We start from the raw sequence: 14,345 nt of genomic DNA, 5'->3' as shown, positions 1-14,345 counted from the left end.
ATCTAGACATTGAGCAACACTCAATTTATTGAGCTACACGTGAAATACAACCCTTGTACTTTCCTGGCCACAAAAATTCCTCCCCTCAAGTGATGTCACATTCCTCATAATAGACACTGAGCTCTTACATCCTCCAACATTTACACATTTTCACAGACTTTGCTCCGGGGCTTCAGATGAACAGTGGAACTGGGCCGAGGAAAAACACACAAGACTGTTTCTTTGTTTTTATTACAACACTGAATGAAGCCTGAGAATGGAAATTTCAACAGTTGCAGCCATTTTGTGTGTCAGATTCTACCAACAAAAAAGTACAAAATGTAAAGTACACATGTATGATATAAAATATGATCTTCACATTGCTTTCGGGTTTTTAACATGACAAAGTAAAACCAATGAGAGGTCTCATTTCAGTGTTACCAGTAGATATTACATAGTTTTTACACAGCAACCTATCAGTCAGTGTTAGCTGGATTTATCAAACTAGAGTCAAATATTGACCAAGAAAATGCTTTGAGTCACCCTTTTCATCGACACGCACCCATTATGTCAAGTGCCCCGCTGTTTTGCTGTGGTACAAAACAATAATTTAAACAGAAGTGAGAATGAGAATGAGAAAACAAAGCGCCGTGGTTGCCCTACTGCTGCTACTAAGTACTGGAAAACATTCAAACAAATCAAGGTCCCTCATTGGCTGAAGGAGACATTACAGCTTATAAGGTCTCGGGCAAGGTTACTAATAGAAACCATAGGCACTGGTTGAGCAGATGGCTTGTTCTATTCCTGGATAGTAACCTAAGCAGGTAGTGATATGGTTGTCCTTTCCTGTTGGTGTGTCTGGTTTCACTCATCATAGTGAAGTGAGGACAAGAACTTATCCACATCCAAGTCATGGGGGAAGCACTCCACAAGTTTCTTCCTTTCCTGCAGATTTAAACCAAAAGTCGGAATTAATGAGGTGTGCATAAACACTTTATAACCATCTAAACGAAAAGTGCTGATACCAAAAGCACTTCATCTGGTGAAATCGCCACAATTTCTGATCAAGAGAAAAACTTAAACACTAAAACACAAGTGTTGGATGGATGCAAAAGAGAGAGACAATGGGGCTATACTTACTTCTTTATGAACGGGGCAAAATATAACTAAGATTGGCCTGATGGTGGCACCAGAGTAAAGGCCACATTGTTACATAGACCCACCCATTCCCTCTGTAAACTGTGTATCGTGTTCAGGTTGACGGAGGTCACCTGGACACACTGCCAGGCTATTACAGGACTGACACATATGTACAGACACACACATTCACACCTAAAGGCCACTGAGTATCTAATGCACCAAACCTGCATGTCATTAAAAGGGTTTATCCTATGTACTGTGGTCATTTTAGGACATCGCATCGCTTGTCAGGCTGAGTTATTAGTTAATAGACTAAGCTCAACTTTCATGAGTCTTTGCTGTTTTGTCAGGTTGTGGGAGTTGTAAGTAATGCATGTTGAATTTACAGCTACACCAGTAAGACATTTAAGCACAGCTGAAAAAATTCAGCAACTTAATCGATGAGTCCACTGGTTCTCAAACTACACGACATATACCACTGGTGGTGCGTGAGCTCCGTCTAGTGGTGCAAAATTTAATTTAAATAAGTTTTGCCCTTTGTGTAATATTTTTGTTTTGATATCAGTCTGCTACATAGTCACGTTCATGAATGTAGCATATGTCCATGATAAGTTAAGAGCTAAACTGTGACGGCAGGATAGTAAGTGGAGATAAAAATGTGTATTTTAAAAACACTGTTATCGTAGCTCAAAACAGGAACTATTAGAAAGAGAAATGTGGGTAGATGATAGTTGTGTGGGAGAGTTTAAGTTCATGTTCTAGTGCTTCCCCTTTGTACAGTGGGGCCGTGACTGACAACAGTCTAAAATAAATCATCTTCTGATTAGTAGCTGAATATGGTAGGCCTATGCTACTGTATTTTAACGTCAGCCATTGTGGAGGTTATTGGAGAGCCTCATAATTTTCGAGGTGGTACATGGTGTAAAGTATGAGAGCAACTGGATCAATCGATCGACAAAAAAATTAATCGACAATTATTTTGATATAGTCATAATTTTCGATGATTGAATGTCATTTTTCCATCCAAAATATCAAACATTTGCTTATTACAGCTTTTCAGATATGAGGACTTGCAGCTTTGCTTTGTCATATTTGATAGAAAACTGAATATCTTTGGGGTTTCGACAAAATAGGCAACTTAAAGACGACCCCTTAGGCTTTACGAAACTACAACATTTTCAACTGTTTCCTTACAATGTATAGGCCCGGCAATAAACTCCAAAAAAGGATTTTGATCAATTAATCTAACTGTGTCTGAAAAGGGAATACTGCTGAAGCAGAACTTGCCTAAGACCACAGTACATTTTAAAAACATGCCTACTGAATGGAAAATCCTTGTGTTGTACTCACCCGATCTTTCTTTTTGCTGGGAGATTGTTTTGACTCCTTCTTTGCAGGTGGGCTGGATGAGGGAGAAGACTGTTTGCGTTTCTTTGAGTTCTTTGAGCTTGTGGGAGAACCTTCTCTTACTTCCTCCTGACGCAAACTGTCCTTCAGTGGAGTGCCTGTCCTGGCGATAGCAGCACGTGACAGAATCATGAGTGTGTGAGCAGCCATGTTAATGCTGTTCTCACTGCCAGCCTCACTGGCTGGGCTGCAGGTGGGGACATCCGGGGTGTTGGGAGGCATCAGATGCTTGGGAGTCGCCTCTCCATCTCTACCTTTCCTCTGTCGGGAAGGAGTCCTGGGACGTTCAGGGGACGCCTCCTGGTTACGCCCAGTCCCAAGGGTCCTGGGAAGACTATGGTCTGAACTGCCCGCTCCAGGCCTCTTGATTGGGGTGGAAGGAGAGCCAAGCCCCTGGATGTCCTGCAGCATCTCAGCTGCCTGTTTGGCCAGAGAGCTGGTCTTTGACGGTGCTTTTGTAGCCTTTGACTGAGGATTAGATGCAGGCTGGGCAACAGCAGGAGGGCTTAAGTCTCTTAATGCTGAGGATGAAGGTGTTGACTGCTGCTGCTCTTGCAAGCTACCCTTCATCTCATTTTCCTTGTTAGCGGTCACATTTGGCATCTCCTGAGAGGGAGTCCTCTTCTCTGTGCGCCCCTCACGCACTTTGGCAGGAGCTTTATCTGTAGGTTCTTTCCTGCTGCTCTCCTCTTTCTCCTTTCTAGTTCCTGATTTCAGTGCAGAATCAGATGACAATGACCTAGAAGTGTGAGGATCCTTAGCTTTCGCTCCACCCCCATCCTTATTATGACTGTGTTTCCTGTCAGTAGATTTTGATCTCCCTCCTGTTTCAGACTTTTTCAAAGTCTCAGGCTGTGATGCATCATCCTTGCTGTTACTTGAACTTTGAGACTCTTGGGTATGGATGCTATGATCTTGTTTGCGAGAGTTCTTTTTAAGAGGATCTTTCTGTTGATGTTGTGGAGGCACTGACTTCTCTGCGTCCTTCATAAAGCTTCCTCCAGTCTGAGGATCTGCTGAACATCTGATGGTCTCGACCCTCCTCTTGGGCTTGTTGCCACCCAGGATAGCAGGTTTTGTTCGAGGCACCGACCGTGCATGATCTTTCTCAGTCTGATGGACAGATTGCGATGGAGATGTATTTGTAGCTGAAGGGGTGGTGGTTGTTGTTGTTGTAGCAGTCTGTGGTTGCACTTCTGCAGAAGAGTCGAAACATAAAATTCTCCTAAATCTTGAACCCTTTGATGCATCCTGCTGGCCTGTGTTTTCAGCCAGTGCAGGTTGAACCAACTTACCAACCAGGTGTTGCTCAGTGCCTGGAGTTCAGAGAAATAAGGTCAGAGATGAAACATTAATCAGAGAAGTAAAAGAACATTACGTCATTTTTAAGCATTATGTACCGCTAGCTAGCACTGCTCCAAATGAACTTGTAACTTACCAGCAGGTGTAGATGGCTTGATTGCCTTTGCCGGAGACTTGGACTTAACAGCTTCTGACTGCTGCACTGGTACTGGGCTTGGTATGGCAACAAGCTGTAAATATAACAGTGTTGATAAGTTTTATTGTTCTAGACATGGTCAAAAGTCTTAAGGGCTTTAAGTCTGGGTGAAGTCAAAATAAATAGGTATTCTGAGTTTTTCACACCACAAATAATGTGTTATTAACCATCCAGGCAAATTTGAATGACTAGAAAATTGCCAAGCATATAAAAGTAGATTTCAAAATCACAAGAAAATAAGTACTATTTTCTGCTTTAAAACGCTGGGGGTGTGTACACTGAAGGCCAGTCTTGCACATCCAATATGGATGGATAAACACTGGCAGCAATGAGCCGAAGCCGTCAATATGTTGTGTTTGGCTGCCGCCTATGTTGCACCACTGGATGAGGGTCCACCAAATGATGAAGAACCCCTACCAGTATGCAGATGAGCAGGAAGCTCTTGGCTGGCAGCACAGAGAAAGGTTAAGTGTTGTTCATTTGCAAGTACGTCCCATGATGCAACAATACAGGGCTGATTGAAAATCAGAACAGTTTCTCCTTTCCCCCAGTTCCTGTCTCTGTCTGACACCTGTAATGTTACAATAATGCATAAAGTTGATGGTTTCAAGTCAGGTTCAGGTGCACGTACAGATAGCCAATTGGCTCTGATAACAGGTCTGATAGATGCAGATAGGCTGTGCTTTCTAACAGTAAGTGTTGTAACTCGCAGTTGAGTAGGGGCAGAAGCACTAATGCTGTGCACTCTAGTGTTAATATAGTGTCGGGGCAGGGTGATGATGGCTCCTCTGAGTCATCGAGCCATGATTTCAGGTCCACCCGAAAAATCCTGAAAACAGCTATGATGACCAGTTTAACTGTTTCAATACACAACGCAGGAGTTCACTATATTTTCATGTTTTCAGTAGGTATTTTCTAACATGTCTAATGTGTTTTGAAACAAATTTCTGCTTTAACTTTACCCAGACTTAAAGGCAGTAATGTTCATTAAACCACACACTAAGTAATTATAAACTCTTGGATGGACTGAAAAACATACTAATAATTTTGGTACTGTTGAAGCCTTACCAGTAGTGGGACTATAAATGCACTGTTTGTCCCAATGAAGGCCATGGACTCTTTAAAATGTTAAGTCCTACTTTGCAAGGGTAAATATGCTTCATAAATTGTATGGTAAACTGCCAATTAGAGTATGAGATGTGCTGTGTGCAAATTGACATTTTGGCCTGAGAATGGGACTCAACGGTCAATGGACAACATTTGGATCGGTTCTTTTTGAAACCAAAATTTTATAAACTGCCACTGGTTTGGAGATCTTGTCTACTAAGGTGACAGTATGGGCAACTCGTGCTTAGTAAATCTCAAAGATAAATTTCCACCAAGGGGAGAATGGTAGATGAAAGGCTGAAAGTGTCACTAAAATGATCAGGAATCATCTTATTATTCTGGTGAAAGACGTAAGAAACAAACGTACAAACTGCAGGTTAAGTTATGTTACCTGATTTGACACCATCTGGACCTTCCCCAGAGTATTCTGCCCCATAACAGAAACAGGAAGCACCATGGGCTTCACAGGGGATGGTAAAATGAGTGTTGACCCTGCACGAAAAGAACACAGATTTTAAAAAACAAACAAACAGCAAAGATAAACAAAACATGCCACTAGCAGGGACAACACACAATAGATGACAGAAATTCTATCAGCTGCACGTCAGCTTAGGGAAGAAAGTCCAAAACTGAAAACAAGGGTCACAATGAACTTTACTCAACCATAGTGTTTCTTGAATTTTCTAACCTTACCCAAATGTTTAAATCTTTTCTACTGTTTTGCACTGCAACCTATGTGTTCATGTGGATGAGCACCAAATTGTGCATGGCTTTATAGGAACAGAACTCCACATCATCACATGTTCACAAATGGGGAAGAGGCGACATCGTCAATTGTTTGTTAAGCCCAAAGTCCCTCAACGGGAGGTGTTCCTTTGACAGTACATTAAGAACACTACAAATACAAATAAAAGTTACAAACAGAACATCAAAAGCTGCAACTACACAAATCAAAGCCAGCTAGTGATGTCATTGTGAGTTTGACTTTTGTTTGTTGATATGATTCACTGTTGTAGCCTACTGTCTCTCACCAGGGGAGTAGCCTTGAGAGCGAGTCGGTGTGGTCACCCCATACTGGTTGGTGGGCAAAGGTTGTCCCTTTGAGACACCAGCAGACAGCAGCACCTGTCTAGTTTGAACATCTGTACTCGGAGGTTCAGTCACAAGGAAGTAACTGGCAGTGGCTCCTTGGAGGGCAGGGTTAGTGGTGTCCAGTGGTAGTTGGATTATGTAGTTTTGCTGGGCCTGTGATGTCCCCGTTAATGGGGATGCGAGCAAAGCCCCAGCCTTATAGCTGAGAGGACTACCATGTGCCTCAGAGCTTTGTAAGCCACTAACTGCCTGTGCCGCCTCATCCAAGTTGGCCTTTGGTGTGCCAGGGCCTCCAGAGGTCTTAGCTGGGGAGGAAAGATAGATGGTGGGTATCTTGTCACCAGATATGCTAGAAATTGCCTGGTTCAAGGCCTTGTCACTGGGAGACTCCTCATCCTGGTTATCAGTGATGATGATCTTCAAAGAAACTATATTACTGGAATCGGCAGCAGCTTTGCTTGGGGTGGTTGGAGGATCAGGTGCTGCACTAACAGGGACACAAGATGAGGAGGATGTGGGTGACACAGGTGAGGATGAGCCAGGTGTAGCTGTAATCGTTGAAGAGGTAGAGGCAGATGTGGGTGAGCAAGGTGTCGCTGTGAATGGTGCAACAGTGGACACTGATGAGGGTGAGGCAGGCGCAGTTGTAACTGTGGCACTGCTAGAAGCAGGTGTGCAAGATGCAGATTCGGGTGTTACTGAGACAGTAGACCCTGTTTGAGTGTCTCTTCCACTGTTTGAAAGTGATGTATGAGGTAGGTCAGCGGTCGACGCTGGAGTGTTGTTTGGTTCAACTTGTGAGGGAAACAAAAAAGTACAGGGGGCTATCAGAGGTTGCACTTTACATCCTTGTGCTTGTTTATGTTGCTGTTTTTTGTCAACATTAGATGTCACTTCTGGCACTGCAAATGCAGCGGAGGGAGGAATGTTTGGTTCACTGGGGGCAATTGTGACGGAGGTGCTGTCCTTTGTGGAAGTCTCTTGCATGGCCACACAGTCTGCAGGAGGGGGAGGTGTGTTCAACGGTTCATCAATATCCATTGGTGTTCCAAAATCACTGTTACTGAAGAGTGAGGCTTTTTCTTTTCTGTTCGAGTTCACTGCAGTAGATGAGACACCTCGGTGATCCCCGTGACTCACTAACAGTTTGGCTGAACTGTTTTCAATTCTGGATGCTCTCCCGCTGGGGCCAAGAACTGTTTTTTTTAACAAGGTGGAAGCAGTCAACTTTCTTGTCTTACGCTCCTGTCCAGCTCTCATCTTCACCGTCACTGGTGTTGTATCTGAAGCGTTGGCTTCTCTCTGTGTAGTGCCTGAAAAATAAAGTGAAATGTTTGATGATTAATCTGGCCCTACCTGTGTATTTTACGCAGCTCTGTCTTCAGTAAGGGTATAACAAGAGTACTGTATAGCTGACCAACTGCTGCAGTCATTAACAAACTCTGATGACATGCACTAATAACATAGACAGGAAGCAGGCCAAGTCATGTTGAGCTGTTAGCCAAAATTATACCCCTTTGCATACACACACACCTCACATAAAAAGTTGTTTAATTTGGAACAAGTCATTGATTTTGATAATGAAATCGTTAATGAATAACTAAATTCATGAACCACTGATGGCCTGCTTCTCACTCTGCCTTCCAGTGTGTCTGTTAAGAACAATTATAAACACTTAATTTGGCGTGATCAGACATGTTGAACAAACTAGTTAGCATAACCTAACCCTACACCCCTTTCACCCTCCTTCCAACGTTGCACAATTAATTAGAAACCTGACTGTACCAGCTGCGTTTTCAATGAACATGAAGATTTTTCTCCCCTTCAAACTTTAGATTTAAAAAACCTGCTTTGGCCTGTGTGATACGGACAACAATCAAAGGTTGCATCTGTGTTTTCCTCTACTGAGAGCCTACTACTGTATCAGACTGTAAGAATACCTGGCTCATCACTCTGAAGGGGTTCGACTATAGATGAAGGTCCAGCAGTGTCACTCTCTTCTGGACTAGTGCTAATATCTCCATCCCCTGCTTCGCCATCTGTGAATTTGGTTTTGTCTGCAAATACACATTACAAAGTCTGTTTTGAAATGGCCTTCCATTGTGCCTTATTACACAGTTGAAAAGAAGTGATTAAGGAGTAATCTGTGCAACAAACAAAAGCAAAGTAGGTCATAGTTACTGTAATCGAAAAGCTCAAACAGGGCCTGGAAAGCCGGGTCAGACTCTGTTTGTTCCAGAATGTCATGGATGGCATCGTCACTCATGTGGATTTCACCCTGTACCAGAGGACATATGTCAGGAAATAATGTCACGACACAGAAAAATAAGCACAGCGTGATGATGATTAAGATCTAAAAACTTTTTTCATGCACTCAGGAGATATATTGCTCTCAAAATTTGGTCACAAATTTGTTAAAATCTGTGTTGGTACATTTTTGTTCAGTATAAACATTTATGAGACACATTTTTGAAAAAATAAATACTTTTTTGATATTAATATATATAGCTTTTCAGCACCTGTAATCCTAGGATTTCATCTATAGACTGGTCTGCCTCCACTGTACTTGAAGGGGCCTTTGATGATTGGGGCGTTGGCTCGCTGATACAGAAATGAAACGGAGGAGAAGTTAGTACAGCTATGTTGCAACATGCCTGCAGTCAAATTCAAAAATCATCTACCGCAACAACTTAATACACACAATGAGGAAATGCAGAGTTCCGACTCAACACTTACTTGGCGAGGATTTTGTTGATATTTTCAGCAAGTTTCTCTTGTAACGATCTGTCCCCCAGTATCTTGTCTCGTGCATTTTGTATCACGAGCTGCTGTAGAGATTAATATGTGTTGTTAAGTTACAGAAGGTATGGATCGTGAATTTAAACAAGATGAACACATTCAAGAGAGAGAACATGCCATTTCTGATTCCACGACATTCTACTATCCCATATTTCTTCTAGACACATAAAGGTAATGCTCATATCACCTTCTATTTTCAGGTCTGAGACACAACACATCCTTGTACCCCTTCCTCCCTGAGCTAATATACAGTCAAAAAATATTCGATTCAATAAGTGATGAGAAAACCAGATTGAAAGTCCAGTGTTAAAGCCGTATTTCTCTGTGTCCAGAGCATCCTGTCATTCACCAAACTTAATCTAAAACACATTTATTTCACATATCCTGAAAAGATGACAATCTTACAGTCAATTAAGCCCTAATTACTGAACAGGTTGGACCAAGATCTTTGTATCAGTGAAAACACGTATTTGGTTCAAAATTTCTTGGTATCAAGGAACCCCTACACTTAATATACAGATCTACTTACAGGAAAGTTCTCATCGACGGTCTCTTCAGGTTGGGGTTCTGCACTGGGAGTATTCACAGTCATGGCACTTCTGCCAGGGGTACTAGAACCACTCTGAGCTCCACCTCTCTTCCTGGGGGTGTCCCTGAAGGCAGCAGAAAAGATTATAGAGGTGTCTGCCAACATGCACAAGGCACTGACAACACTTTATGAGCACTATAATCTCACACAAAAACACCACAAACTAACTAAAGCTAAACCTGACAAGCCAGTCAACATTTCTCACAGTGGACATTTTTTGGACTTGGCTAATAACATCAACAAAGGCCCAGTGTCCCAGTTAGTTATGGCAGTGAGCCAGAATGCACAATAAACAGACTCTAAAAACTGAAGAAAGTAAACATAATTCAACCAACATGGATTTCATTATTTACTCCTTTGCTTTTTATTTATTGTCGTAACATGTTTAAATATCTTCCGTAAAAAAGGCCAAATTATGAGCATCTCCTCGTGTACTTTAGTCCTGCACAGACAAAGCAGCATTGTTAAGCCAATGTGGGTTAGTAGGACAACAGAGTCTGTCTTCAACGCTGTCTTATTCATTAGTTGTTAACATCAACGGTAAAATAGCAATACAAATCATGCTTACCATTTCCGTCGTCCAGGAGACATCGGGCCTTGATTTAGCCGTTGTTCTGAAACAATTATCTGAACAGGCGAGTCCCCTGTAATGGACACATTATATCACACATCATACAAAAGTAGTTTTTTTTGGTGATTGCTTATAGCTTGCAAGCATGCCAAAATACAAGGAGCTGATAAAGCTTTGCTAAATCTTTCAAGAGCCCTACACAAAACAAAGACATGGGCTCAAGCCATCATCAGAAACACAAGATGACTTTCAGAAAAAAATAGCTGTAACATGACACGATTTGATTCAACATCTCTACTGTGTTAAATCAGCACAGGGAAATGACCACCACTGCTGAGATTGTAAAATAAAAGTGAATATTGTTTAAATTTTTTGAGGGGATGAAATTCAATAAGACGTGTGAAAACAGAACACAACCTTTAAAACTGCCACTTCAACTACCCTGTAATAAAAACAAACAATAAAGAGAGTACTGTATGTTTTGTGATACTCACTGGGCGTATTTAGTATTCTGCTGACATCACCGATCTGCTGCTGTGAGCCACTGCCGGTAGCTAATCGGGTTTGCGTGGCAGTGTAGCTCACGGGAGTGGAGTGGCTGAGCATGCTGTGGGAGCTGAGTGCCGGGCTGATGATGGAGCTTGTTTCAGAAACTGATGAGCAGACGACACCACCAGCTGAAGATACGGTCAGGACCCGCTGTCGAGCCATGTTTGCCACTCCGATGCGTGAACGTGCTGCAATGAAAAGAGGCTGATAAATAAAAGGCCAAAGTACAAACCCTGAGCAAACATAGAACTCAAACAATCTTTGACACTAGGGCTGCCACTAACGATTATTTTCATTGTTGACTAATCTGTTGATTATTTCTTCGATTAGTCGACTAATCATTTCATCGAAAAATGTGTTAAAATGTTGAAAAATGTCGGTCTGTCTCGCCCAAACCCCAAAATTACGTCATCTAATGTCTTGTTTCGTACTCACGCCAAAGGGTTTTAGTTCACTGTCACGGGAGAGTGTGTAAAGCTGCCAATATCTGAACGTAAGAAGCTGCAGTAAGAGTATTTTGGGGTACTTTTATAGTGCTTTTCTATGAAAAATGACTCAAACCGATTAGTCGACTACTAAAATAGTCACCGATTATTTTAATAGTCGATTAGTCATCGATTAGTCGACTAATCGTGGCAGCCCTATTTGACACATAGTTTTTGTGGTCATATCTTAATATCTTAAATCATAGTTTGATGACTGCGTTAAGGGTGGTTGATGCTGATAATTGGCACACTCAGTGCTTTCACCAGTGTCCCCTATATTATGCAAATTTAGTCAGGTTGGTTGGATTTTATATGCGGGTGCTATTCAATCCAAAAAACCAAAAATCTTTATGCCAGTCAAATGTATTTGGGTGGGTTTCGATAAAAGAAACTGTGGGAAACACAGCTATATACTATTAACAAGTTTATGTACCTGTCATCAATCGTTTGGCAGCAAGAACTTTTGTGAGTGTCAACAATAAAATATTTGTTAAAAATAGGAAAAGTATTAACAGACTTACTTCTTTGAATCGCTGATATAGCGGGGGAATTCTGCAATGACCTAAAGAAATACATACAAAATAAGAAACCATATCTGTGTGATAAAGATCCAGCTCAGTGTCAGCTTTGAATAGATAACACTGAGATTTGAACACTGTGGTCAGTCTCAATGTACAACAGTTGCAGTGATTTAGATGCTGAAACTTGAAGCTCATTACTTGATCTGGTTGAGTGTAAAATCCAGCTTTTTCCACAGCGAAGTCATCATGGCAGGCACCTCATGACGAGACTCTGTTGAGGAAATAGACAAATTACCAACAGTGACAGGCTGCTTCGCCAACAATGTTTGAAGGAGAGATAATGCAGGTTCTTCCCTCCAGCTGCTTTCAGACTATACAAGCAACACTGCTTCCAGTAGACCACACAAAGGAAAACTACTGATAATCAATCATTACTCATGTGCAATATCTACACATTTTATGTGCAATAATGTAAATTCTGCCAACCAGACAGTGTAGTTATTATATCCTGCTTTTTTTTTTTTTTTTACTGCTTACAATCATCGCTCAGGTGTAGTATCAGTATACGATATACTTTATTATCCCCGCAGAGAAATTTGTCTTGGACTTGGGTGCACAAGTAATGCTGCATTACAATAACAGTCCAGGAAAAAAATGAAGCATACACCATAAAAACATTAAAAACATAACAGTTTTGCACATCAGTCCCTCGTGTTACATAACATAACACCAGCAGACTACAGAGCACCCTAAATTTGGGTATCCTGTGTTGTCTGCCCGAGAGTAAAAGCTCGTACACAGCCCGGCGAATGTGGGAAGAGTCAGACAGTATTCTCTGTGCTTGTTTGAGAACAGACAGCTCATATACTGTTGTGTCTGGAAGGCCTGGTGTTCCTTCCTCCCCATGACCTTCATAGCTGTCTGAAAAAGACACGCAAGTCTGGATTTCAACTCCAAAGTCAGCTCCCCAAACCATGCTGACATACCTCTAGAACAGCCTGATAAGATAAAAACATGACCCTCAGATCTACGCCAAAGACCCCAAGTTTTCTAACAGATAAAGCCTTTGCTGTGGCCGAGAGCACACATTGTCAACATGGAACCTCTCACTAAGGCTACTGTCAAAGTGGACGTCAAGGAGGACACCTGATTTATTTGTCCCTCATGCATGATGACTGGGCTGTGATCCCAAAAACCATCTCCATAGTTTTACTGGTGTTTAAAATCAGGTACTTGGCATCACACCACTGCACAATCCTGTCTATTTCATCAAATAAGCTGAGGGACTTTTGTCCTTGTGCAGGAGACTGAGAATCATCTGAAAATTTTAAAATATCATTCCCGGAGTTGCTTTTCTTACAGTCATTAATGTATAGTGTAAAGAGGACTGGTGAACTGACACAGCCCTGTGGGGTACCTGGACTGTATCTGGACTGTGAGATGGAGCTGTTAAGCCCGACATACTGAGTACGGTTGGTTAAAAAGTTAAAATACCACTTAAATAAGAAGTATATGCTAAACTGTGCAATATCTGTACTGTCATTGTTCAATAATGTGACATGAGCCACTCAGTCTGTGTCTATATTAGGCTATATATCACTTCTTTCTATGCTGCTTACTTATAATATTGTTTTGTGTTTTCATACTGTTTGCATATTATACTGCTCTTTGCTTTGCTTTGTACAGTTTACTTATTGAACTGATCTGTGCTTTTCTTTTGACCAATATGTAGCTGTTACGTTGCTTTGTGTTGTTTTTTAACTGATGCTTCCTCTTTGCTGCTGTAATCGTGGAAATTTCCCGGCTCTGGGACTAATAAAGGCTTATCATATCTTATAAAAAGCATGACACACAATAAAACCATAAAACAACCAGTGCCTTTTGTGATGGGAACAATGACAGACAGTCTCACCTTTTGCTTTAGCAGCCACATACTCATTTAAGATGGTTGTGAGGCCTTTCCCAAAGACAGACTGTGTGTGGAAAAAGAACAATCATAAACAGTTGCAGTGATTTAAATGACATTCACTTAACAGTTTGTGGGGCATAATAACATAATAGAGACAAGAGGCACACTTACAAACACACACGCAGGAATGGTCCCATCTGCTGTGGTGTGTTCAGCATACTCTTTCAGATTTGGGCACTCGTGGATGAAAGCTTGGGTTGTGGCTGACAGTCCCTCTTCTTGGAGGTAACCTGAGGAAGGACAATTAACAGCATCCAATAAGAGGAGCACGACAAAGCTCAAACAGCAAATTAATATTTACCCCAAATAAACTGCATGTTAACTGCTAACTGTTAGCTAGTTAGCAGTAACGTTAAACCACTGTAAGCTCTAAGTCGCCTGTTAACCAGTGTCGTTGTGGCTAACGCTACAGCTACAGCTTTGCTACGTCAGTTGACACTGAACTTACCTAAAACAAGCCGGGCGACGTCGGACGGTAGCAACATGGCTGCCTGTTTGTTAATATAAAGTGTTAAGAGTTAGCCAGGCAGCTACATGTTACGGAAAAGTCTCTCAGAGATTCGTTATACGGCGTTTAATTGGGAAACCGTCTGAGGTATTGTTGTGACGGCGACGTCCAGAGGACACTATCGTTTTCTC

At 41.7% G+C, this 14,345-nt stretch overlaps 1 protein-coding gene across 3 annotated transcripts; it reads right to left on the bottom strand.

Annotated features, from left to right (window-relative positions):
* Positions 1-55: 55 nt before the first annotated feature.
* npat (nuclear protein, ataxia-telangiectasia locus) lies at positions 56-14,329 on the bottom strand. Of its 3 annotated transcripts, XM_050060175.1 has the most exons (18): positions 14,155-14,329; positions 13,818-13,936; positions 13,650-13,710; positions 11,936-12,008; positions 11,738-11,778; positions 10,677-10,919; positions 10,180-10,255; positions 9,552-9,675; positions 8,960-9,051; positions 8,743-8,824; positions 8,405-8,501; positions 8,164-8,280; positions 6,163-7,536; positions 5,523-5,623; positions 3,965-4,058; positions 3,822-3,842; positions 2,470-3,722; positions 56-924 (listed from the first exon to the last, which is right to left on the bottom strand). In XM_050060175.1, the coding sequence occupies exons 1-18, from the start codon at positions 14,189-14,191 to the stop codon at positions 844-846; spliced, it is 4,086 nt and encodes a 1,361-aa protein (XP_049916132.1). In that variant the 5' UTR covers positions 14,192-14,329; the 3' UTR covers positions 56-843. The 3 variants fall into 3 exon arrangements, with proteins under 3 accessions (XP_049916132.1, XP_049916116.1, XP_049916124.1); XM_050060159.1 differs by having other exon boundaries at positions 2,470-3,842; XM_050060167.1 differs by having other exon boundaries at positions 2,470-3,842; positions 8,960-9,048.
* Between the last annotated feature and the right edge of the window lie 16 nt (positions 14,330-14,345).

Source organism: Epinephelus moara, chromosome 2 (assembly GCF_006386435.1).
Source record: "Epinephelus moara isolate mb chromosome 2, YSFRI_EMoa_1.0, whole genome shotgun sequence".
Classification (NCBI taxonomy): domain Eukaryota; kingdom Metazoa; phylum Chordata; class Actinopteri; order Perciformes; family Serranidae; genus Epinephelus; species Epinephelus moara.
This window is presented reverse-complemented; position numbering and strand designations above follow the sequence as displayed.